Genomic DNA, 25,744 nt, shown 5'->3' with positions numbered 1-25,744 from the left:
TGCACACAGTTTGACCTATACTGTGACTGCTGTGAACCTCAGCTTACCTCCTCAGTCCAACAGATGTTACACTGCCACCCACTGGCAAACAGCGGCCATCGCATCATGAATGAGCACCAACTCATGGCATGAAAGCCAGAAAGCCATGTGTATACATTTTAACCATCTAGTGTCCTGGTCAGTGGCCTACATTTGTGCATATATACAAAGCCCATTCAAGCTTTAAAGAGTTAAACATGACACAGCACCACCACATCTGTTTAAAGCATGTGTTTATTCTTCCTTGTGTGCACAGTCATGACCAGGAGGGCAGGCAGATGTTGTAAACGCAAGCCAGTATCCCACGCATACTACACAACTGCAAAACAACATACTCCTTGCACAATAAAACCTTACATCATTTCAAATCCACGATTGTTGCGAACAATCCTCTCAGTCCTCTCTCCCCACCAACACTGTGGATTCTGGCCACGGCTGAGCGACCACCCGGGAATCCATCACACATTGCTTTTGCTGACCATCGAATGGCATTGTGCTGTTTAAATAAATGAAATGGAGCGCAGATAGAAAAATGCTGTGCATCATCAAATATGAAGCACTACAATATAGATAAGCTGGAGATGAGGTCAGGTTTTATAGCTAGCCGGTTGCAGAGAGCTAGTCCTCACTCTCTCTGGGAATCTGGGAATACTGCCCATATGCTCCACTGACACTGACTACAGGCTTGTTTTTTTTTTTTGTTTTTGTTTTTTTCTACGGAGCAGATTATGAGCACTCATGATACAGTGCCAAGATACAGCATGTGTAGCAGTGCCAGCTTATGACACCCAGACTTTTGACCAGCTGTACAGATTGTTACCTAAAAAGAATGTAAATAACTGATCCATTTTTGTTTTCTTAGAGAGACACACGTAAGAGAGAAATATGTTTGAATATATATATATATATATATATATATATATATATATATATATATATATATATATATATATATATATATATATATATATATATATATATATATATATATATATAAAGAACCAACTCATAATTAGAAGACTTGAGTCTGATAGAAAATTTTGACAAAGGTAACTGTTTCCCAGAAGCATTATGGTAGCTGTCTTTACTGGAAGTAGACTGTAAATACAGTAGTAAAATATGCAAAACTCTGTCCTAAAAAAAACTCTTTTCTTTTATCTAGGGATGACAACTGAGAACTGGTTCTTGTGGGGAAGAAACTAAGAATTCCAATAATTCCTTGGAATTTTTTAGTCTGCGTTCCTATCAATTCTACAGTTGTGCTACAATCAGCTGATTTCAGTTTGTGTGGTGCGTCTACAGCGTGATTATAGACATTAATTTTAGTTTTACTGCACAAAATAACGGGAGCAATTATTATTTAGCAATAATATTAGCATACTTACCCAGTATTTAATATTGCAGTCATGTAGGAAAGTAATTATTTTAACCAAATATGAAATTTCATACAGAAAAGTCATAACAAACCCTAACATGTTTTTATTTTTTAAGCAGCAGTTAATAATTAGGAAGGCTGTTGATTGGTATTGCAGTTCTACCTCTAATTGAGTTTTCGCTTTAGAAAACTTGTATATATTAATTGTCTAATAAAATTACATTAATATTTATGTCACACTCTTTCTTTGAGCAGAAAAATAAGCCATGAACACAATACTGACGTTTTAAGCTCGTTAATAAAATGACAGTAAATTTAAAAGAAAATCACAGTTTCCCCTCCTGCTTTGTGATACTGTATTGATTATGTTTAAAAATGACTTCTGCTTTGGTCTACAGTGAAAAAATACTTCTCTCTTTATCTGCTGAATGCTATTGTTAGCTAGTAGCTATTAACAAAAACAATATCCTGCTACAGATGTAAAATGTGCTAACGGTAGACATAAGCATAACTGAAGCAGTAATGCGTATGGATAAAGAAGAGCAAGCATGTGTCTCTTCATGTTTGCCACTACAAGTCACTTCTCTCACCTTACAAAGACTCATTTAACGCCTTGTTACAGAAAAACTCTTTGCTGAAACAGCTTTACTAAGCCAAATACTACAAGACTGACTGATAACACTGAGAACACATGTATCCACATTTCTTTGTGTATCAAAGCCTAGCACCATTTTCCTAATGGTGAGATAACAAAGTTTTATACATGGGAAACTGAAATGCAAGAGCCAAAATAAAGCCAAAGTGTAGGTGTTAATTCCTGAGATTGTTAGAGGTCAGATAAGTGTAGTCCACACCGCTCTGATTAAGAAAAAAATAGGGTATACTAAAAGATAAACTTAAAAGCTAAAGAAAACGTCTGAAGATGCTATGGTTAAATCTTGACTTTAGTGATGTACCTCATTAGTCACAGACATAAAATGTTTTCATCTCAGGGTCCAGGTGTGAATTCTGATGGACCCACCTCTCTCCTCTCTTTCTCTCTTCTCAGTCTAACACAGAAGCTTCACGCTGCTTCCAGCAGCAGCCGACATACCAATTACAGGGTTATTTTTAAAATCCTGCTTAACCATAAAGCCCCCAAAATAGGCCTTAAATAACAGGGTGTCAAATATCAGTGCATCTCTGCCACCACTCGGCACCGTTGTATATTTAAAAATACATGGTCCATAATTCATCAACTGTTTTGGATTTTGTTGCCTTTTATTTTATGCGTTTGGAATAATTTAAGGGGTTTGAATTGGTCTCTAAACCACATTAGGAACAAAAAAGTAGGTCATCTGGGCCTTTTTGTCCCATCATCAGACATTTGGTAAATGGGAGCTTGTCTCATAATGGAACACTTCAATTCCAACAGACTTAGATTTTCCCCTCAGAGAAGCCAGCTTGGATGGAAAAACAAAGCTAGAGAGAGAAGGCCGTCCTCCTCTTGGGTAAGGAGACGTGTCCTAGAAGCATTTTCCCCCAGAATCAACAAAGTGATGGAAACTCCAAACTGCCAGCAAGATAACTGTACTAAAGTAAATAGAGAGATAAACAGCACTGTGTGTTTTCTTTCCCATTATATCCAAAAATAAGTCACCAGTAAAGGTCAGCTCCTGCCAGTACATAAAGAAAGAGAGCTACAGTCTGCAGCAGTGAAATCTGCATAGTGTACACTTTCACTCCACATAAACTTGATGGCTTTTGCCTGAAGCATGACTTCACAGTCATGTTACCACTACTGACTTTACATTTTTCTGAAGGTTGCAAGAGCTTTTCAATTTGTTCAAATGCACATTGCATTAAAGCCATCCATCTACCTGACACACTCAGCAAAAAGTGGCAGTTACCTATACCACTTATTTCCCCTGGAGAAAAACGGATGTCACTGCTCACAAAAGTGCAGTTCACATTGCAATATAAAGACAAAACTTCACAGTCAAAGTACTTACTGTGCTTCCTACAGCGGGCTTCTCAAACATCCTCTTCAGGCTATCGAGCGGGATGTCAAACCTCTCAATCCTCTTAGCCTGTAGGTCCTCTCTGAGCACCGGATCATCTGATGCTTCTACCTGTAGCCCAGAGGGACTCTGAGAAACGGAGCCCGAGGTCACACTCGCCACCTCCTCTCTATTTCCTGATTGAATTTCCATTGTTGTAAAGAAACCGTACACCCCCACTACCTCTTTTCTCTTCAGGTTGATGCACTGAGGGGAAGTCTATTGTGTCAGGTGAGTCAGGAAGCGAGGGGGGTATGAGAGGATGAGGGACAGAGATGAGATGTTACTCGAGTCCTTCTCTGTCTAGAGAGCGCTCTGGGTTGTGCAGGCACAGTAAGAGGCTCGAGGAAGGAGGAGGAGAATAGCAAAAGTTTACAGGGAAAGTTTTTCCTTTCTCCTCTGCCCTTGAATCACTCATGCTCACAGAAGACTAGGTAAAGTCACATGTTTACAAAAAAGAGAAGCTGTCTGCCTGAGAATAAAGAAGCGGGAAATGGGACAGGGAACCCTAACCTTCTGTTAAGTTTCTTCTTTAACAGCTTAAAATATATAGTTAATAATGTTCAAATAGCTTAAGGATTCCTTAATTACATTCATAATAATACATTTACATTATATTTAGATACATTTTATGGCAAATGTATCATTTGACTCGTGTTGATTGTACATATAAAACAGACTTTTGTGTAAGGCAAAGATGTAAAGCTAAACCATTTGTGCTGTTTCAGCTTCTGTGTTCTGGTGTTTTAGATGCTATCACAGTAAATGTTAGAAATGACACCTGTGCTTTTCCAGGACTCACATTTGCCATCCGCCATGAAGTTCGTTTTGTCATCAAGAAGGAGGTCCAGCTAGAAATTTCTGTGAAAATGCACAAATCCATGTGCACATTTAGCAACTTAATTTCTCTTACACTTGTTCATTTCTGTAGTTGTGCACGACTACTAATTAAATATAAGCAGTGGGATTGTGAAAACCTGAAAACTGACTGTGGGTTTTCACAAAACTTGCAGCTGCTGCAAATGCATTTTAGAAACTCCTCCAAAATAAAAGCTTCCTGGAAGCACATAAGGGTTCCAGGTAGGTTTACTCCTATTTGTTTCACAATCCTTCAGATTTCTCACTGGTCACTCAAGTCACTGATTCAAATTTTATGCTCGTGCTAATAACTGAGAAGCACATGCTGCGGCTGGCCTCAAGCCACCTGTTGATGGTTAAACTGTATATAGCCTGAACTAACAAATGTTCTAACACTGAGCTGTGTGTAACATTTCCTTTGTAACCTTCATCAAATGTGACATTTTATATCAGTTCTGAAGAAAACCAGATAACCATAGAGACAAACTGGTTGATTTTCCTGCTATTTTTATAGATATAACACACACCATTGACAACTGTGGGACCACAAACCAACCCCAGCAGTTTTCCAGGAAGCAGGTTAACAGCTTTTTGCCTCACCCATCCTCCCGTTGACACCAGGTCCGGGGAGGGTAGGAGAGCCTATTATTTCTGAACAAATGATGGAAGGCCCTTAACACCTAAGCTGATGGCCCACGCTGCATCCATGAAGGCAAATATATTGTTAATGTTTCAACAACTGCACCACCTCTTCCCGGGGAGTGTTTTCCTTTACTGACTACTAACACAAAGAGAGAAATGAACACTTTAACTCAGTTTCCTCTTGCACTGCTTACATTTAACTTCTGAAAAATTTATTTCAACTGTCTCATCCTGTAAAAGTGTCATTTCCACTATGTTGTCCCATGTTTACACTCTTAATGGGGAGCAAGGGAAGCACCTGGAGTCACTGTTTTCACCTCACATGAGCTGGCAAAGCTGAGCAGGAGGCAAATGGTGAAGAACAGAGTGGGAGGAGAGAGGAAGAGCCACGAGAAAAGCTTAGTTACAGGACTAGATAGAAAGAAAAACAGTAGTTATGTGGCTGAAACAGGGAGTTACAGCCACAGCAGAAACATCAATACACAAACAGAGAGAAAAGAATCGAGAAGCAATCCAGATAATCCAGTCTTAATGAATGAGTGGTCATGATATATTCATCTGATAGTACTTTAGAGGACACAGTATCACTCTATTTATACCAGCAGCACATACATTATTCAGAAATGGCCAGAGTGTGTCACTTTCTGCTGGATCCTGTGTCCACTGAGGCCACTCAGCTTACTGCAGTTACTCTGATATACACAGAAGAAAAGAACTACAAGTGTAGTTTTGTACCTGATTAAGCCACTTTCTATTTCCAACGTTATTTCACTTCTGCAAGCGAAGGTCAGTTTTAAAGAAAATTGGCCACTGAGAACATGTTCTGGACTAATGAAGTAGTTAAGAGTTTCTGTGATATGCATCTTGATGTGTAGCATAGTCAAAACAGATAGAAACACTCACATATGCACAAGCTTATACACACTGTTTGAAGTGCAGGGATAAGTAGAAGGGGACACATAAAGTCCCCTAACACAAAGTTTTAGAGAGGATTTTCTTCATTAACAGATGATATAAGGGACATTATGGTGAAGATTCAGCAGGGTACAAACACTGTCTGCTTCTATTAAAGAAAAGATGCTGCTGGTTGTGTGTGGGCTCCCTCGCTGGTTTTTGGCCAAGCACTCCAGACGACTGTATTTAGAGGACAGGCTGAAATATGATTCTTTTGATAAGACAAGAAGATGGAAGCAGCAATTCACATTTTATTTTTCTACAATGCCACAAATTATATCTAGACACAGATGTCATATATTCCAGTAAACCACTGAATGATATTGCTACCAAATACGAGCACTTAGCATAGTTTAACATGGCACCACTTAAAGGGTCAAAAGGTCCTTCTGGTTCTCAAGAAAAGTCTGGAAATGTAGCAGCATCCCACAGCCCTGATGCCTTGCTAAAATGTCACCTCAATGCACATTATTTATTATTGTTAGTTTCTTTATGTTGCAGAGAATGCCTAAAACACCCAGCATTTATTGATTGATTGTGATGTTCCTTTTCAGCTAAAGATAAACGGCCTTTGGAAGGCCTGGCTTATCCTGCATTATTATACTCATAAATAAACTATATAAACTGTGATTCAAGTGACTAAACCTGGAGAGTTATCATCTGTACCTCTCTAGCTGCTGGCTTCTTTTAGCCATTTGTTTTAATTTCATGGATTTATACGAGTTTGGTTCTGTCTTGCATGAAAACCTTTCCCCCGACACAACAGACCTCTGGTTTATGCAATGAACTCACTTTACCTTAACACCAGATAACTACATTTAAGAAAGGGAACTTTTGCTGTTTGGGCACCCATGGGCAGCTTTTAGGGCCTCTGTAGCTAGGATATGTTCAAAACAAGGCAAAACTTCATCAGATGATAATCTATGCCTTTGACCAACTTGTATTTAATGCCAGTTAAATTAGTACAGTTTTAACAAATTTATAGTGGAATAAAATATACGTCTAACTTCTAATCTAAAACTAAATATTTCAATTTGAATTCTAAGTTTAATGTAAAATAAGCTGGATCAACCCATGGGCAATTAGGACCTGTGTTAGCATCTACTGAGTGTTGGCATGTTTTAGCCTTTCAGATACAGAATTTCAGAATAAACAGGCACTATTGGGCACTGTGATAAAGATGTGACAAACATTCTGACAAACCTACTCTACACTGTCTTCTCAGGACCAAACAAACTTAATCAGAAACATATGCTTTTCTAACCTTATACTCATAATTTCATCACAGAAATCAAAACATTGAAGCTATTTTTCTACAATGTCTCAAATGATTAATATTATTGTGCTAATGCTTCCTGTTTTTCTTGGTGTTCTCTGCTTATGCCTCTGACTTCCTTGACCTGACTTCACGCACCCTGCAACGTGTCCATGGAAGGAGCTGTGTGCCCATTATGCTTGTTACAGTTTAATACGTCTGAGCAAGGTCTCGCTTTTTCTTTGCGTGGCACTTCCTCACAGTCTTGTGAAGTACCTCTTCTCTGTAAGGCCGGACTGGTTGCCAGGCTTGCTTCTTTTACTGACCTAATGAAATAGCGTCACTGAAATATTTTCCGACCACCTCAGATTGTTGGCGGTTGACAGACTCTGAAACTTGAAATTGTAAACATGTTCCAGTTCAGCACCTTTAATACACACAGGTTCCAGAGGGGGAGCTTTCTTCTTGAAATCCAGGATAAGCTCCTTGGTCTAGTCAGTGTTGTGGAAAAGACTGCATTCTTCCCCATCACTTCTGTAGAATTTATGAAATGATAATATTTCTCAGTGTTATATAACAAAAAAAGCTGTTAAAAGAAACAAGCGCCTGTATGAAGCGCCTTGAGGCAACTTTTGTTGTGATTTGGCGCTATATAAATAAAATTGAAATTGAGACATGCAGCCAATTTTATATTATGACCTCTACTTTGTTATTCAGAATGCGCTTTCTGATCACTTTCTAGGGACACAGGTAGACACAGCATTCAGTATCAGATGACAGCAACACTTCTCCTATTACTGAGGTTTTTACTTCCTGCTGTGCCTCCATTAAGATACAGCAGGCTAGAGGAGAGCGATGTACAATCTTAACAACCGTGTCTATCAAAAAGGAAAGCAGCACAATGCACGGTCTTTGAAGGTGAAGCAACAGAACGTGCAAAGAAGTAAAACTCAACTCTTTGTGAATAGCTACATTTCCTGGTTGGATTTATGCATCCGTATACTTGCAATATTGTCTCTAGCAAATCAGTTCATTTAGAGTCTTTAAAGTTGGGTTGCACTGCAAAGTGCAGTGATTTTGGAGTTCTGTGAAAGGATCAAATCTTGATAGCTTTAGGGTGCAATGCGAGAGTGAAAGCTCTGAGATCATCCCAGACCGTGTAGCTGGCTTGTTTGGCTTGGGGCCTCGCCTGCAGAGCTCTTTAAACAGACCAGACAGATGGAGACGCCATCTGCTCTCCTGACTGGCTCTCAGCCACCTCCTCCTCTTCTGACTTGGAAAAAAATGACTGTTTCATCTTTTTCACATTCACACACCACAGCTGGCCCCAACTTGTACTGTGTTTTAATGGGAGCATAAACAGTGAAATACTTTGTATCTGCTTGTAACAGGTTTTTTAATGGGCCACTAGGTTAACTAAGTAAGATCCGGGCACCTTATGGGCTCTTACAGGGATATATTTCCAGCAAAACATCACATTTAGTGCCCTTTTTGACATGTATACTGGGCAATAAAAATATTTATTTTGTCACATTTAGCCAAAATATGCTGTTACTGGTGACGTTAACCTTGATAGTAGAGTTGTTGGATGTGTATTTGAATGGCTACATAATAAGTCTGTTTTAAAGGTGAAGTCTGCCATCTGGTGCTTACTCCCTGGAAACACACAGAGGAATCATTGGAGGTCATTTACTTAAGTAAAAACTCATTCACAAAAAAACCAGAGGCTTATATTGGATAGAAAATGCAGTGCAACTACAAATCATAGGGTGGGTACTTTGTACACATTTCAAGACAACACACTTTTCTTTATTTATTTTTTTAAAGAAAAATGAGAAATGGGATAGCAGTGATTTATTATGACATGCAAACTGCATAGAATTACAGCATCTACAGCAAAAATCAAGTGTACAAATCTAATGAGCTTGAAGGTCAATATTTTGCTTATTGTTCAGCACAGTCTGTACTCAGGCTTTCTTGTCATTTCTTTTAGTCTTCAGTATTAGACTCCAAGGCTCATTGAAGGAATTTCCAAAGCTTCTTTTCGATCTTGGGTGCTTCATGTTCTACACGTCCACTGCTTCGGTAATATCTGAGGTCCAGCCAGTCCATGAAAAATTCTGCCAGGACAAACTGGAAAAAGGTCAGTGATTTTAATTTCAGATTCACAATAGGCGAGTATTTGCAGTTGTTCAGAAATGTACTGATATTTTACAGATGGCTGTGGACACAGTACCTGTCTTTTTACCTCTTCTATACAGAGTGATGAGGGATTTAACCTAAATCTTTAGATTCATCACTACATAAGACTGGTTGTCACCAATTAACATTCCTCCGTGAACGACTTCTTCACAGTCGCTCTTCCGCTGAATCATTTCTAAGGTGTCAGTGAAAGTAGATGGTTTCACTGAAGGGCCAGATACATCTCCCTGGTCCTGTTTCAGGTCTTTGCTGGATTTTTTCCTATTTCTTTAGGGAATGACATTCAGATACCGATCATCTGGTATAGATGGGATCTGGTTTTTGGGTGACACTTGGTCTTTTGTCCTCGACTTCTTCACTTTCATTAAATTACCCCAGCATGGACTGCACACTATAGTTTTTGGCTAATAGCTCTTTGGAAATCACCATATTTGTGAATTAACAGAGATTCCTGTGACTGGACTTAAAATTAGTGGAAAAACATGCAAAACACTGACATTAAAAAAATCACTTAAAATCTGTATTTTTCTCCAAAGTTTATAGTAGTAATAAAGGAGCTATTAGCTATTTAAAAAAACCATTAAAAAATTGCACTTTTTTTGTAATCACTGTTTCTTTAAAAACACTACTGGTACTGCTGGGCTGCCTAAAACAGTTGCTAAGCTAGTTACCGCTAGTAGATTAATGATACTTATTTCGTTAATTTGCAATACAATTATGATAAAACAAGACTGTGGAAAACAGAATATAGGTTGAAATGAAAATGAAAATAGCAGTGGTTGTAGGTAACCTTAATCATCTCTTTTCTTTCCCCCAAGAAATCATTTAAATATGTTCTGATAAATTCTAAAAAATATTCTTCTTCTTTTAACCACTTGTAAGATAAAAAGTTCATTCCATGGACCTTAGCCATACTGGAGCTGGAGCCCACTGTTCAAAATACTAAGAATAGATTTGATGCAGACTGATAACAGATAAGAAAAAGCTATATGTTCCTCTTTGTATTTTCTTATTCTCATTCTTGAGCCAGAAAATCAAATAAACCAAACTAACAAATGTTAGCTGTAGAAACGTGTACACAGATTTCCCTCAGCACATTTTTCTACAGCTAACATCCTGTTTTTCTGTCAGAATCTTGCCCACACGATGTCCAGCAGGACATGCTGTATGTCACTGATAACTTAATGTGAGCTGAATATTATGGGTGGAAATGACCATACCACAATGTCTCAGTGAGGGATCCAGGCAGGAAAATAAAACTGTGAGCCAGGCTTTTAATCTGCTCGGAATGCTATTTTCCAATGCTTCTGCATATTTTCAGCCCCACACACCACTTTTCATTATGTCCAGCATTCTTATGTCCAATTTAGAAATCTGTTAATACACAGATTTTGACCTTCCTCAGATCTATCAGCCAGAAATGTTTATGTTTGGGGAAAATTAAATTACAGCGCAATTATTATATATATTTTTTTATTTCTCTTACATTTTTGTGCCCAATGTTAACCAGTTCCCTCAGCCCAACCAGCTCTCTCATTTTGTATTTTTATTGTAGAGGTCTGTTTTGGTTACCGAGTCCTTTGACTGAGTCGCTGGGGAAATAATTACACCCAGCCAGGCAGCAAAACAGGACAAAGAGTTAATGATGGGCTCCTGACTCAAGCTGAAGCAAAGATTTGCAGTAAAAAGATGGCGTCATTGACAAAGAACACCCTCTGCTGGTCACTGATGGCGTGACATATTAGGGCTGAGGGCTGTGGCAATCACTTCAGTTAAATGGTTAGTAAGCAGAAGGGCTATAAAAACATTTGGAGGTCATCTGACCACTGAGAAAAAATTGTCATCAGAATAATGAGACAGTACTTGTTTACTTGCTATTACCTCCGATTTGGTAATAAATCTTGGTCATTCTCTATCATTAAGGCCATTGAATGGGTCTACACAGCAAAGACCTAGAGGACCAAAATCAGTGAATCATGAATCAGACCTTGGTGGCTGTACTTTAAATTTTAATAGATTATTAACATGACCCCACTCTACATCCCTATAAAGTTATACCAGAATTCATTCAAAACTTTTGTGTTTACAGACAGAATGACACGCAAATGCTACCGAAAGTATCAGCTTGGGGAAGGTAACAAAATAAAATAAATAAACCTGCCAACAGACATGACAAAAGGAGTACAAGGAGATTCAAAGTGACGCAAAACGACCAGTAGTCAAAAAAAATACACAGTACACAGTTGGAGACACAAATCACTGTGACAGACTGGCAGCTGATCAATCATTGATGTCATTGCTTCAGGTAAAACAGCAAAAATTCTCAGTTTTTCAAACTTTGCATTTTTCATGGGAAGAAAGCAGCTTTAAATTTTTTGATTTCTTTCTAGTTTAAAAAGTGCTTTGTTAATATGTCTGCATGATATTTATATATGTATATTTTATATAATAAGCTGTCTATTACAAATAAAATTTATTGTTGGTTGCAACCATATATGTCCACTAAGATCAGAGAATACAGCCATGTCTGTTAACTAAATTCTTTTTGTATTTTGACCAGTACCGACCCTCTCCTGATACCGCACATTGAAATCCAATAAGCTGTTAGATTCTTAGGAACATGCAGGCACCTTTTTGGTAACTGTGTCTTTTGAAATGGCACATAGTTACCATGAGGTCAAATAGGTAGCCTGAACTCATTAATTAGATGCAGACTGAACACTGTTGGCCCCTTAAAGGGAAAAGTACCAGATACATACTGTGTGTGATATATCTGATAACAGTATTGGGAATGGAAAAATGTTTGGGTTATCATGATTACAGTCCATCTAGTGGCCGTAGGAAGCAAAGCAGCTCAGACGTTACTCATTATATGTGGATGGGATAGCTAGCAATTACAGTGTTTCTGTACATGTCATACTTTCCATACATTACAAGACATTGCAATGTATCCTTATATATATTATATATATCCTTTATTAAACAGAATGAAACATAACGAAGGCTCTGCTGCAGTTATTTTAACTCTCCGCCTTTGTTCAGATTTCAAAGTACACATATACACACACACAGTTTTTTTTCCCTCTCTGTGAAAAACCAGACCTCTCGCAGCCTTCCCCTCATGCTTCAGCGTTAGATTCTACCACCTCCCAGCCCCCACCTCCCCACAACCCTTCTGGCTGCCTCCTCCTCTTCCTCCAACTCCAAAGTCCCTCATCCTCCCTTCCCTCCCCCCGGTGGCCTGTTGCCATGGAAGCTGATTGGAAGGATCACTCTGTCTCTCCCGCACATTACCACTCTATCCTTGCCAGGAGAAAATAGGGCAATTCAGGACACAAAACCAAAAGAAATATTCGTCTGGAACAACCAGTGCAGGTCATGTATTAGTTTCTGACATAAATATATTAAAAAAATGACACCTTATTATTATTAGCTTTAACTTTCTAAAACATGCACATTAATTCATGCAAAGCATTTGATACATATTGTAATGTGTGTGTTGCACTTTTGGTTTAAAACAAGAAACTATACAAAAAACAACCTGACTGATGTCAAACTGCCACACTTTTTAATCACGCTTTAAACTAATTATCAGAATGGCTCGTGGTGAGAGATAATCAGCTATTCGATCACATAATGCAGTGCAATTATCTTCCAACTGACAGATCATTTTATTCATTCATGTTTACGATTTTTGCACACCTTCCTTAAATGCGCTCATTAAAATTCATCCATAATTATCATCCAGGTCATAATATTGCAAAGCTAATTTAAAGAATAGGTTTCTGTATGAATCCATACTGTTTCCCCTTCGACTGATGAAACAGAATCATTTTAACTCGCTCCCTGGCTGTGTGCTCAAACTCAAGGCTGAGGCTCTAGCTTTATTCCTGATATTTTTCCATTCAAAGTCTGGCATTGCTATAGCAACTATGTTTAGGGACTTGTGGGGTAGGGGTTGGGTAGTTAATCATATTTTTCAAAAGCAACTGGCATGTATTATAATGTGAATTTTCCAAAGCACTATGTAAGGTACAATATAAACTGTTTAAAAAGGCAATGGTGTGAAATTTCTACTTACTAATTGAGTGAATTTACTCATGGGTTGAATATATCCATACTGAGAGACTGTGTAAAGGGATGTTTGCTAAACAGCTGCAATTTGCTGGATAATTGCTAACATGGTAGGCAGTCACAGTAGCACTAGTCAACAAAAAAAAAAAACCTTTCAGTTTTCTCCTCTGTACTCTGCCCAGGCATTTTGTGCTCGTGCATGATTTCACCGGATAAAGTGAGAATAAACTATATAGTTAGCAGTTACAGTTAACAGGTTCACTAACAATGGAGGTTTATCTATTAGACATTTCAACTTAACAATTGTTTGTAAATCATTTGCCAACACCTAATCTATCCATCTTTCATGCACCACCCTTCGCTCACTTGTGAACAAGAAAACTGGGGGCAGCAACTCGTCCCTGACCTGAAAGAAGTACTGAGAACCATCCATCTGTCCATCTGTCCATCTGTCCATCCATCCTTCCATCCATCCATCTTCTTCCGCTTATTCGGGACCGGGTCGTGGGGGCAGCAGTCTAAGCAGAGAAGCCCAGACCTCCCTCTCCCCAGCCACCTCCTCCAGCTTGTCCGAGGGAACACCAAGGCGTTCCCAGGCCAGCTGAGAGATATAATCTCTCCAGCGTGTCCTGGGTCTGCCCCGGAGCCTCCTCCCAGTGGGACATACCAGGAACACCTCACCCAAGAGGCGCCCAGGAGGCATCCTTGTCAGATGCCCAAACTGCACCAGTTAGCGGGCTCCATTAGCATCATGGAGGTGCTAACTCCTGCTACCCTACACTTGGCTGCATACTACTATCTGTAGGTCACTGCCTGATGAACCTAAAGAACCACATCATCTGTAAAAAGGGAAACTAAGGCCAACAAAGCAGAGCCATTTTCCTACACCTAGAAATTCTGTACATAAAAACTATGAAAACTATTGTTTAAAAGGCAGTGCTGGCAGACTCATACTTCAACTGGCAGTACTTACTAAGCTTTCACCACAGTGACAGAACGGTTTGTAACAACAGGCCAGATACCTCATATTCTCAAAAATCCTCTAAAAGAAACCACAAGGAATTCAGTCAAATGCCCCCTTCAAGATCACAAATCATATGCTGGCTGGTTGGGCAAACCCCACGCACCCTCGAATATCCGCAACAGGATAAAGAACCAGTCACCTGTTCTGCCACCAGTTTGAAAACTGCATTGTTCAACTAAATTCGAGAACTTACATATGGACTCTCCTCACTAATATCCAGGAAGATTCCTTATTAGGGCAGCTGAGGAGTGTGAGCCCTTTCAATGTGAACACACCCTATGGCCTTTCCTAAAAAGGGGAACCACATCTACTCAAGCCTGCTAATCCAGAGTCCCCGACCCAAACCCCTATGCAGAGATGTGTCAACCAAGACAGTCCTAAAACATTTAGAGTTTTAAGGAAATCTGTGCACATCTGAGCTAACAAGGAGCTATTTTCCGTTAACAGTGACTGTATTCCAGTGATGTCCTAGTCTTTCCCCTAATTAAGAGAGTCTGCTTCTTTTACAGAAGTTGTGACAGTGAGATACTGACACACCTTCCACCGTCTGATTAATGACTCAGCTGAAGCCAGCAGTACCCATCCCCATTTTATATACAGTAGTTTGAGCAGAGCACTGCTTTTCCCCTCTGATTCACCTGACAAGTTGCCAAAATTGCTCTGAGGCCCAAAGTCTGTAATTATAATGTAAGAAGGGGAGGTTATGATACTCCAATACAGCCCACACCTCTGGTAATCAGTTGTGTTCCCTTTCCCCTAAAATACCCTAAAGATACCTGCATATAAATTACATAAACACGCTCAAAGTAGAATTTTGTGTCTCCTTTTTGAAAAAAGGGTACAGTATCAAATACAGTATAATATGTTTCTACGTTCCTCTAAAACTAGCTATTGTCAGCTTTTTGTAGTACCTACTAGTACTTAATTAATAAAAATTACAACCTAAATTTTAGAACAACAACATGACTCCAAGATTCCTCACAGTCTTACTGGAAGCCAAGGAAATGCTATCCAGTGTATCCTATTAGACACCCTTTTGTTGAAAGATTTTTCGAGTATAATAGTCTTTGTTTTATCTAAATTTAGAAGCAGCAAATTAGAGGTCATCCAAGCCTTAACATGTTTAAGACACTTCTGTAGTTTAACCAGTTGGTCTGTGGCATCTGGCTTCATAAATAGATAAAGCTGTGTATCTTCTGCAAATGCTACCGCTTCTAATAATACTGAATAATGTAAATAGAACTGGTCTTAGCACAGAACCCTGTGGAACGCCATAATTAGCCTTAGTGTGTGACTAAGACTCCCCACTTACATGTGCAAACTGGATATTTATATGATTCAAACCACTGCAGTACAATGACTTTGAGAGATACACTGAGGTCTAACAGAACAAGAACAGAGATCAGTCCACTGTTGTCCATAAGATTATCCCTAACCTTTATGAGTGTGTTCTCTGTACACTGTTGTTCCAATGCTCATGATACTTTTAGCATGGTAAAAATGTTATTTCCATCAACAATTTAGTTTGTTAGTGACAGAAAGATACATTATATGCTATATATATTACCATGTCAACTAAAATGACATTATTTTAAAAGTCAAAGTCTCATTGAAATCAACATCTCTTTCAAAAATCTTGTTTTTCCTCTTAAATCCTCAGATCTCGTTATCATATTGTAAGTCAAATGGGCTTTAGAAACAAAAACAAGAAATGACACAAAGCAAAACGCACATCGCATTTTCATTCTAACTACTCCAGCAAATGTATAAATTTCAGATAGTAGTTAGCCAACCTGATATCACCTTGTGCAGTAGCAGCAAAATTTAATGCATATACTTTTACTTCAAAAATTCTGCTGAAGAATGGAAATAGGAGGTAGTTCACATAGCACAACCTCCATGTTCAACCCCCACTCCATCACACCCACCACCACATCTACTACTCCTCCTTTCTCTCTGTGATCTCATAGGGCTTGCTTCACCTCAGTCAAGCTCCAGTGATTCAAGCCGGCAGCAGCACCAAGCTAACAAGTATTTGTGAGGAGAGAGAAAGAAAGAGAGAGAGGGTGAAAGGGAGGGAGAGAGAGGAAAGGGGTGAGCAGAAGCAGAAGAGAATCAGGCAGTGAGGGACCTCAGAGTATGAGCATATAGAATGAATGCGGAAAGAAAGAAGGCATAAGATAGCGATAGAAACAGAGGTGCTCAGTGCTGCACAATAGTGCCAGAAGCTGCTTTAAAAAAAGAAAGAGAGAGAGCTGGCATCATGGCAACGCTCACTGCATCATCACGACACATGGGGATGTTTGGCTGCTGCTGGTGAATACTGTGTGATGCAGAGGAGAGAGTCAAATAGGACTTCCTGGAAACCAAAGGCAAGCTAAGGAAACAGGTCAGTGACAGTCATAGAGACTCACAAAAAGCCTTTATAGTATCAAACAACACGGGCTCTGTGAGTTTTCACATTACAGGATAATGCTGATTTACAATTGTCAATAAGAATTCCCATGCCAGGGACTGGGATGTGGACATGTATGGAGAGTGGGAGGATGCGCTTACATGCAGATGTTTGAGCAGGCTTTTAGATGTGTGTGCATGTGTGTGTGTGTGTGTATACTCTGTCAGATCTCAACGACAGATGTTAAGGTGAAAGAAAAACCTTCTGTGGTATCAAATATACAGAAACATGTCACGGTGTCTTCTATTACAAATCTTTGATTTCATTGTTCTTTCTGAAAGTAAGAGGACAGAAGCATACGTGGGAGCCTGGAGATGGAAATTGGAACATTTTATGATACCAAGAGGGAAGAGAATGGTGGGGAATGAGGGAATACAGGAGAAGTCACAGAAAACAAAAACTGAATAGCAGCAGGTTGTAAGGGAAGGGAGACAATGCCTGTCAGCAAGAGAAAGCTTGGCCTAGCATTAAGCTATGTCGTATATGATGGAATCCAGCATCAGTCCAAGCAGTCAGCTCAACAATCTTTATGAATTTCAAATGTAACCATCAACTGTCAAAAGACACCCCTCTCCTGATTAGCTGTGCTTCCAGTATGTGGGGGAGAACTCATAGTGTGTAAAATAACCTCTTATCTCCCTCGAGAGTTGGTGTACTTTCAATTTCCTATAGAATCAACCAGTATGAAAAGAAATATCAGTTCATTAAAATTTTAATGAGCTCAACACATCATCTGTGAAAAATTCTCCCCATTTTTGAGGTATCACAGAATTTGGCAAGGTCACTGGAAAACACCCAGTGGTGGGGAGACAGTTTCTGCATAAGGCAGCCAAATAACTAGACTGGATTTCTTGAAAAAAAAAAAATTTAATGAGCCCAGCTTAGCAGGTTTAAAATGTAGGTTTTACATTGGTGAAATCTAAAATCGTTGTTCCTTGCTTTGTTTATTTACATGTTCAGTACAACATTTTGTATTATGTTCTTTATAATTAAGCAGTACTGTGTCCATTTCATAGTGTCAAAGATAACACAGATCCAAGACATCTGTCACTGTCAATGAATGGAAAAGACGGGGATTTATATCACCCTTTTCTGGTTTTATACTTCAATGTGCATTTACCTTTTTAACTCATATTCATGCAGTACTTTTAATGTATATAATGTAATGCATGCCCACACCTACAGCCAAATAGAGCAAGGCACTATTTATGCAACACATAACTAATGCACTACCATGCTGCCTACTATCTCATTGGACAAGAAGTTCTCGTCTTCTTGGTTTGTTGAGGAAAGTATTCTTTTGTCCAAAATAAGTCAAACATGAATGAATGGTGCTACCTGACCTGGTTTGAACATGGCCATTGGAAAGAAAGGATTCAACTTGTTAAAACAAAACAAAACAAAACAAAAAGAAATCGGCTAAGTGGCTCCAATTTTCCAGCATTATTATGAACATGGTGATGGACCTGTTCTGTATGATGACCTCCGCTTGTCAAGAAAACCTAACATGCTTGTAAACATAACTCATCAAAGCTTTGTTGAGATTTTTTGGTGCAACGATAATCCACTTGTACTGAAATACTGAAGTATCATTATGCTCTCTCACTGCTGCCTTTAGTCCCATTAGCCTTCATCACTAAATGCGTGACAGTTGTGGCTCAGTTAATCCAAGCCATCCAAAATGGTAAAATTTAGTAACATAGATCATAGATCATCTCTTTACAGTGAGCTGTAAATTCTAATTAGTTGACATTACTAAAAAGAAACATCCAAGCTGACTGCCTTAAAAACAAGCTGAATAAATGTAAGTTTTTCTATGAGAGGATTTTATTTTTGTAGTTTCAAGTTTAAGTAACAAAATTTAAACTCCACAGAATACTTAGTATTTCATACATATTGCACAGGGGATCCCGATGGCAGAAAACACATTTTGTCTGTTTACAAAGAAGCAATTATAAATAAATAAAGTAAACATAAGAAAGAGATAAGATAAGATAAGATAAGATAAGATAAGATAAGATAAGATAACCTTTATTAGTCCCACACGTGGGAAATTTGTTTTGTCACAGCAGGAAGTGGACAGTGCAAAAGTTATGACGCAAAAATTAGAATACAATAAGAATAAATACAGTACACAGCTGTACAGAATAGAATAAAATAATATACTATATACAGTAGAATAAAATAGAATAAAAATATACAATAAGATAAAAATAGAATACGAATGCTATATACAACTGAGTAAAAATACAACAATGCCAGAAAGGATTATTGCACTTAGTGTTATTGCACATGTGTGGATGTGTGTGTTTGTTCAGTTAAAGTCTTTGTTGTGGAGTCTGACAGCAGTGGGGAGGAAAGACCTGCGAAATCTCTCCGTCCCACACCGTGGGTGCCGCAGTCTGCCACTGAAGGAGCTGCTCAGTGCTGTCACAGTCTGCTGCATGGGGTGGGAGATGTTGTCCATCAGGGATGACAGCTTAGCCGCCGTTCTCCTGTCACTCACCACCTCCACTGGGTCCAGAGGGCATCCTAGAACAGAGCTGGCCCTTCGGATCACCCTGTTCAGTCTCTTCCTGTCCCCAGCAGAGATGCTGCCGCCCCAGCAGACCACACCATAAAAGATAGCAGAAGCCACCACAGAGTCATAGAAGGTCTTCAGGAGTGGGCCCTCCACCCCAAACGACCTGAGTCTCCGCAGCAGGTACAGCCTGCTCTGCCCTTTCCTGTAGAGGGCGTCTGAGTTATGAGTCCAGTCCAGTCTGTTGTTCAGATGAACACCAAGGTACCTGTAGCTGTCCACAGCCTCAATGTCCATACCCTGGATGCTCAGTGGTTGCAGTGGAGAATGCTTGTGCCTGCGGAATTCTACCACCAGCTCCTTGGTTTTACTGGCGTTGATCTGGAGGTAGTTCAGCTGGCACCAGTCCACAAAGTCTTGAGTCAGTCCTCTGTACTCCTTGTCGTCCCCATCAGTTATGAGGCCGATGACCAGTTACTAGCCAACTGTTCATAGTAACTGTATTTGAAAAAACTGTAGGTAGAGAGCGAGGTAAATTTGATCAGTCTAGATGTCATAATCGTTCAATGATGAAGATACATGAAGTCGACTAATTTTGTGCCCTGGCTTTACAAGAAGAAAATAAATAAATTATATTAAAAAGCAAATATGAGAAGAAATTGTTTTTTCATCACAATAAATGAGTCACATTTGACATGTAGAACTGCACTGTGAACAAACAGATTATGACATTCTGAAACGTTCAAAGTTATAGCACAAATGAGCTCTCAAAGAAATAAAAAACCCTCCATACTTGACAATATATTTATTAGTTACTCACTGGAGAAAATTCACAGGTTTTTTGTAACAGTCCACCAGTCCTGTCGAAATACTAATAGCAACTTAGGTTTTACAGAAGTTATAGTTTGCAGTTTTTTAATGAAAGGACTCCATGAAAACAAGTTTGCTTGTGTGTTTGAAAATACAAATAATTTCCATGTCCAGTACAAATTAAATTGATGTCTTCTATAAATTTAAATGTGCTTTGCTCAGGTCTAACCAGTTGGAGGAACCACAGGATGAGTGGGATCCTGAAGAGGAAGCTTGATGATGACCCCGCCCCTTATTTGTCAGTGCAAGGGTCTGATGATGATGAGGTATCCTGCAGTGACAGTGGTAACAGCAGTGACAGCCTCAACCATTCTGTCCCCTCCAGCTTGCTGGATGGTAAGACATCACTACCACATAACTTCTGTTTTGTGTTCATTTAACAAAGTGAAATTGCTGTTGTGATCTGCAATTTGCTGACTCCTTTAATCCTCTACTTTAAACCTAATATATGTGGTGACAATTTGATTTATGAGTAAAGAAAACAATGTTTTATCTCAACTGGTTTGTGTCCTCTTTACCATTTTATGTTTAAACTGGGAGTCATATACTTTCATCTGGTGTGGAGTCCCGCAACGATCAAGTTTGGGACCACTTTTTCTTATGTTCACTCCAGCATATAACCACAAAAGTATAAGTAGTTTTGTTGCTACATCAAGGTTGTCTTACTTAATGTTACAAAAATAGAAAAAGAAACAAAGGGGAATAAAGGCAATTAGTGTGTATAGCCTGGTCAGTATGGCTTTTTCTGTATTTGTTATACTGTTACATTACACTTTAATATGCCCTTGTTTAAAGCCTACAGTCACATAATAAGATATTTAAACTCTGTTTAAAGCTTTAGTCATGGAAACTTGTTGGCAAAAGTTATGCTTTAACTAGCATTTAGTAGCGCCTCTATCAACAAATCTTTTGGAGTTTTTTGGTTTGTTTTTTGATTTAGTAACTGTCAACCCTCTCGGTTTTAATCTTAGCCTCCATCCAGCAGCAGTCAAAGCGACTACGAGGTCATAATGTGCACTTTGAAAGCGTCACAGTCTACTATTTCAACCGGCGGCAGGGTTTTACCAGTGTACCCACACAGGGAGGCAGCACCCTGGGGATGTCACCACATCACAGTGGGGTGAGGCAATTCACTCTCAGGGAGTTTGCCATGGAACAGAAACGGAGCCACCGGAAGATGTTGAGGGACCATCTGAAAGAGGAGAAACTTAATGCCATCAAACTCAAAGTCAGTACAAGGAGTCGATGAATCTTTATTTATCCCAGGGGTTATAATTTCTGATATCCATGGTTCAGTCTTAATTTGTTTGTTTCTATTTGTTTTCCTATCCTCCAGCTGACCAAGAATGGTACTGTGTCATCTTTGGAAGCAGATACACTCACAATCGATGACATTTCTGAAGATGACCTGGATGTGGACAACACAGAGGTGGACGATTACTTTTTCCTCCAGCCTCTGACTACTAGAAGGCGCCGTACTCTTCTCCGTGCCTCTGGTGTCCGTCGCATTGATGTGGAAGAGAAGCATGAATTGCGTGCCCTGCGCATGTCCCGGGAGGAGTGTGGGTGTCGCTGCCAGGGAATATGTGATCCTGAGACCTGTGCTTGCAGCCTGGCCGGCATTAAGTGCCAGGTAAATGGAACTGTGGTGAGGCCCAGCTATAATACTAAAATGTTGTCAATGTCTGTCTGTGCAGTAAAATGTTCAATTTGGCTATTTTCATTGCATAAGTTGGCATACAAGTTTCCACCCATCCATCAGTTTTCCAGTTTAGAGTCCTGGTGTCTATCCCAAAAACCGTGAGAGGCAGGGTACAGACTCTAGAACAAGTCTGTAACCATTTTCAAATTTCACAAGTTACTTATTTAAGCAGTTATTTTTAAGAATTATTTGAAAAACGGTCTCTGGTGCCATTTCATTGCCATTTATACCTGCATTTGTAATGGTGGATTAACAGTTGTTATTCTAAGGAGGGAAACCCTCCAAAAAACGGACGGAGCAGTGGAGCAGCCAAGGGAATAGAACTATATAAAAACTGTATCACTAAAATATAATTTATTTTACAAAAACAGTTAAAATTTTTAAATGAATTAAAACAACCGTGGCCAGGGAGAACACACAATAAAAACTAATAAAACATGAGCATTAAAAGTCCAGTGTCGTCAGCCACAACGTTAAAATCCAGGAAATCGGAGCGGGGCAAGGAAAAGCCCGGTGGCGTCACCAGCCGTTCCCGTCTGTCTCTCCACTCCAGAATACTAGAAGAGAGGAGCAGCGACAGTCACCGTTCTTTCTAGTGAGCCGGGTTACTGCAGCACGTGGGACTTACACCGGAAATGGGCATAGCTCCTAACTCTGCCCGCCGCTTTTCTGTGTCACGCCAGCACTGTGGTCTTGCCGTGGGAGGTAGGGCGCTGTCTCGCTGCCAACTAATTCCCCACCATAGCATCCTCTGGCATCCAGCTATTCCAACAGCAGCACAGCTCCCTCTGCCTCTCACGCACTAGCCATTGTATGCCCTCGCCACGTACTGCACACCAACCCACACCAACCTGCACCAACGCCGCCTGCCACCATCTACTCCGCCATCTCTCCTGCTCTGTCTCTCATGCCTCCTCTCTGTGGTCTGCCAGGCCCTCTTATTCACCTCTGTGCCCTCCCAGATGCATCCAATTAGTGATTAGAAGTGGGCAGAGTCTCACCGGGACAAGTTAATATACCGTATACAATAAAAACATGCAATAAAACCATAAGAATAAAACACTCCACATAGAAACACAGTAAAACACAGCAAACATGCAAAGCAAAACAACTTCAAAACAAAGTCCTCCCCTGGATGACACATTCTTTCAGATCACTTTCAGCTAGTCGTGTAGAAGTCAAAGTGTAAGAAGTCCCTTGTTCCCTTGGTTCATGTTTTCAGTGAACACTCTTCTGATGAGTTTGTGGTTGCAAGTTGCTGATTTCAAGTCTTACTGAATAGAACTAGATATTTATTTTCTACATGATGTTTTTATTTGTGTCCTGAAGAAAAATAAAGTTATGCTTTAGCAACAGCTAACTCTATGCATCGCTAAAGTATGAGTGTGCATTGTCCACCGTTTCACTGTCACATCCACCCCACATTTGTAACATCACATAATAAAAAACTGAGATGATGCTGATCAAAATGCTTTAGGCTACAAAACTGGGACCAGTGGCAGAGAGCTGTCACATGTCCATCTTTTATGTACAGTCTGTGCATGCTCAGATGGACGTTTTAAAGCCCCGTCCTTCTGATTCTTAGAACATCAGGAATGTTATTTTGTGTTATGCATTACTGAATTCATACAAAAAGATCTGGAGCTTTAGGCATGATAGTCTTTTTTTCAGACACATAAAAGTAAATCTTGAGTGATTAAGGTGTTCTGGCTTCACAAAGTTTGGCTGCACGCTCTTGTTTAATGATATTAATAACACTCTGAGTAGAATCTGCTGTTTCTCTTCATGCATGATCAGCTTTGATTGGCAGCTCACTTTAATTTGCTTGTGTTCTGCACTGTGTATCACTCTGTCTGTAGGTGGATCGCATGTCCTTCCCTTGTGGTTGCACCAAGGAAGGCTGCAGCAACACCACGGGACGCCTGGAGTTCAACCCGGTCCGGGTGCGCACCCACTTCCTGCACACTATCATGAAGCTGGAGCTGGAGAAGAGCCGCGAGGAGCACTATCAGCAGCCAGAGCAGCTTGTAACCAATGGCAACAGTTACCACGGAGACTCCACCTTGGTCCAGCAGCAGCAGCAGCAGCCAAACCTGCAGTTTCCACTGATGAGCAGCACACAGCACATTCACATCATGCAGCTTCAGAACACAGGTGACACTGAGTCACATCTGGATGAGGAAGAAGAGGAAGAAGAGGCGGAGGAGGGAGAAGAGGAAGAAGATGACGACGAGGAAGAAGAAGATGAAGCTTATGATGAAGATGGCAGCAGTGTTTGCAGTGGGCTGTCGGACTGCAGCACACACAGCTTGGAAACAATTGACCCTGAGGAGGGAGAAGAAGATGAGGAGGATGAGGATGAGGAAGATGATGAGGAAGAAGAGGAGGAGGAGGAGGAAGAAGAAGAAGGAGATGAAGACGATGAGGAGGAAGAGTGGGATTGTTCACTACATGGAACAAATCCTGCACCCTACTCTGTTCCACTTCCTTCTGTGATGAGTTACTCTAACAGCACACTCATGAACCTCAGTAACCTCTTCCACACCACTCCACCCATGCAGCACTATCAAAGAAACAGCTCTGTGAGCGACACGCCTGCTTTCCACAGTGAAAATGTCAGCAGCACACCCACGCTCCCCACAGTAGAGTCTGCATTAGAACTAAACACAGAACTCCACTGCCAAACAGAGCAGCACAGCACTCCTCGCCATTTCTCGGAGTCCCTGCCACTCCAAACTTGCTCACATGTAGAGACGCGTGATGCTAACACTGCCCCTGCTGGTGTACTTGATGAACAACCTCATTCAACAGACCTCCGGAACAATCCAGACTGTCATGACACTCAGGCTGAGCATCCTGCTGAGTCTGAGGAGCAGACAGGGGAGGAGAGAGCAGAGCCTGCACAGGAGGAAACAGGACCGCAGACACATGGTCAAATGACATCATCAAAGAGTGTCTGAAAAGAGAGATCAGTTAACATGTGGAAATATGCGGTCAAGAATTGAAGTTTGCTTTATTCATGATAAACGCACTTTCAAAGACAGAATGAGTCACGTATTTGACACAGAAAAAGACAGATAGATGGTACAGTGCTGTGAACATTTGTCTTCTTTACATTTTTCAGACATCATTAAATAAACAATAAAGTTTAGAAATTATGATTTCAGTTATTAAGGGAAAAAAGGTATCCAGGTCTCTATTGTCAACAATAAGAAAGACAGTATTGCAAAGATAGCATCTGTGAGATAGTTCCAAAGAGAAAATCATCGCTAACCAAAGAGACATTGGAATTTGCCAATAAACATCTTGGTGAACCACATGATTGGTGATTTTTGGTGAAATACTCTGTGGGCTGACAAGACCAAAGTTGAAATTGTTGGAGGTTTGAGTCCTATTACATAAAAATAACACAGCATGTTATAGAAAGAACATCATACTAACTGACAAACATGGTACTGGTAGAGTGATGGTTTGGGCCTTCTTGCTGCTTCAGGACCTTGACGACTCCAAAAATCCTAAATATCTGGCCATCCGTTTGTGGCCTGAGGCTCACTCGGGTTATACTGCAGGACAAAGATCCAAAACACATCAGTAAAAACTCTGAATGGCTAAATAAAAATCCCCAAATGATGTTTTTGGAGTCGCCGAGGTGCTGAGGAGTGATTGAGGTGCTTTGGCATGAGCTTAAATGCTCAAAAAACCATTCACTGTTGCTGAATTCAAACAATTCTGCA

The 25,744-nt window shown here is 40.0% G+C and overlaps 2 protein-coding genes across 5 annotated transcripts in view; one reads left to right on the top strand and one right to left on the bottom strand.

Annotated features, from left to right (window-relative positions):
• The window catches only part of xirp2a (xin actin binding repeat containing 2a), an 84,050-nt gene extending 80,388 nt beyond the window's left edge, over positions 1-3,662 (bottom strand). Inside the window, exon 1 of the mRNA XM_026157815.2 lies at positions 3,406-3,662. Within this exon, the coding sequence (XP_026013600.2) occupies positions 3,406-3,606 (201 nt within the window). The 5' untranslated portion in view covers positions 3,607-3,662. The remainder of the gene's footprint in view (positions 1-3,405) is intronic.
• A 12,748-nt stretch (positions 3,663-16,410) lies between these two features.
• On the top strand, positions 16,411-25,187 carry LOC113016892 (uncharacterized). Of its 4 annotated transcripts, none has more exons than XM_026160056.2 (5): positions 16,411-16,851; positions 20,471-20,644; positions 21,280-21,536; positions 21,645-21,941; positions 23,870-25,187. In XM_026160056.2, exons 2-5 carry the CDS (start codon positions 20,497-20,499, stop codon positions 24,968-24,970), a joined length of 1,803 nt encoding a protein of 600 aa, XP_026015841.1. In that variant the 5' UTR covers positions 16,411-16,851; positions 20,471-20,496; the 3' UTR covers positions 24,971-25,187. The 4 variants fall into 4 exon arrangements, with proteins under 4 accessions (XP_026015841.1, XP_026015839.1, XP_080154046.1 ...); XM_026160054.2 differs by having other exon boundaries at positions 16,459-16,851; positions 21,645-21,956; XM_080297920.1 differs by lacking the exon at positions 16,411-16,851 and having other exon boundaries at positions 20,302-20,644.
• Positions 25,188-25,744: the final 557 nt, after the last annotated feature.

The sequence above is a fragment of the Astatotilapia calliptera genome, chromosome 23, assembly GCF_964374335.1.
Source record: "Astatotilapia calliptera chromosome 23, fAstCal68.1, whole genome shotgun sequence".
NCBI classification, from domain to species: Eukaryota; Metazoa; Chordata; class Actinopteri; order Cichliformes; family Cichlidae; genus Astatotilapia; species Astatotilapia calliptera.
This window is presented reverse-complemented; position numbering and strand designations above follow the sequence as displayed.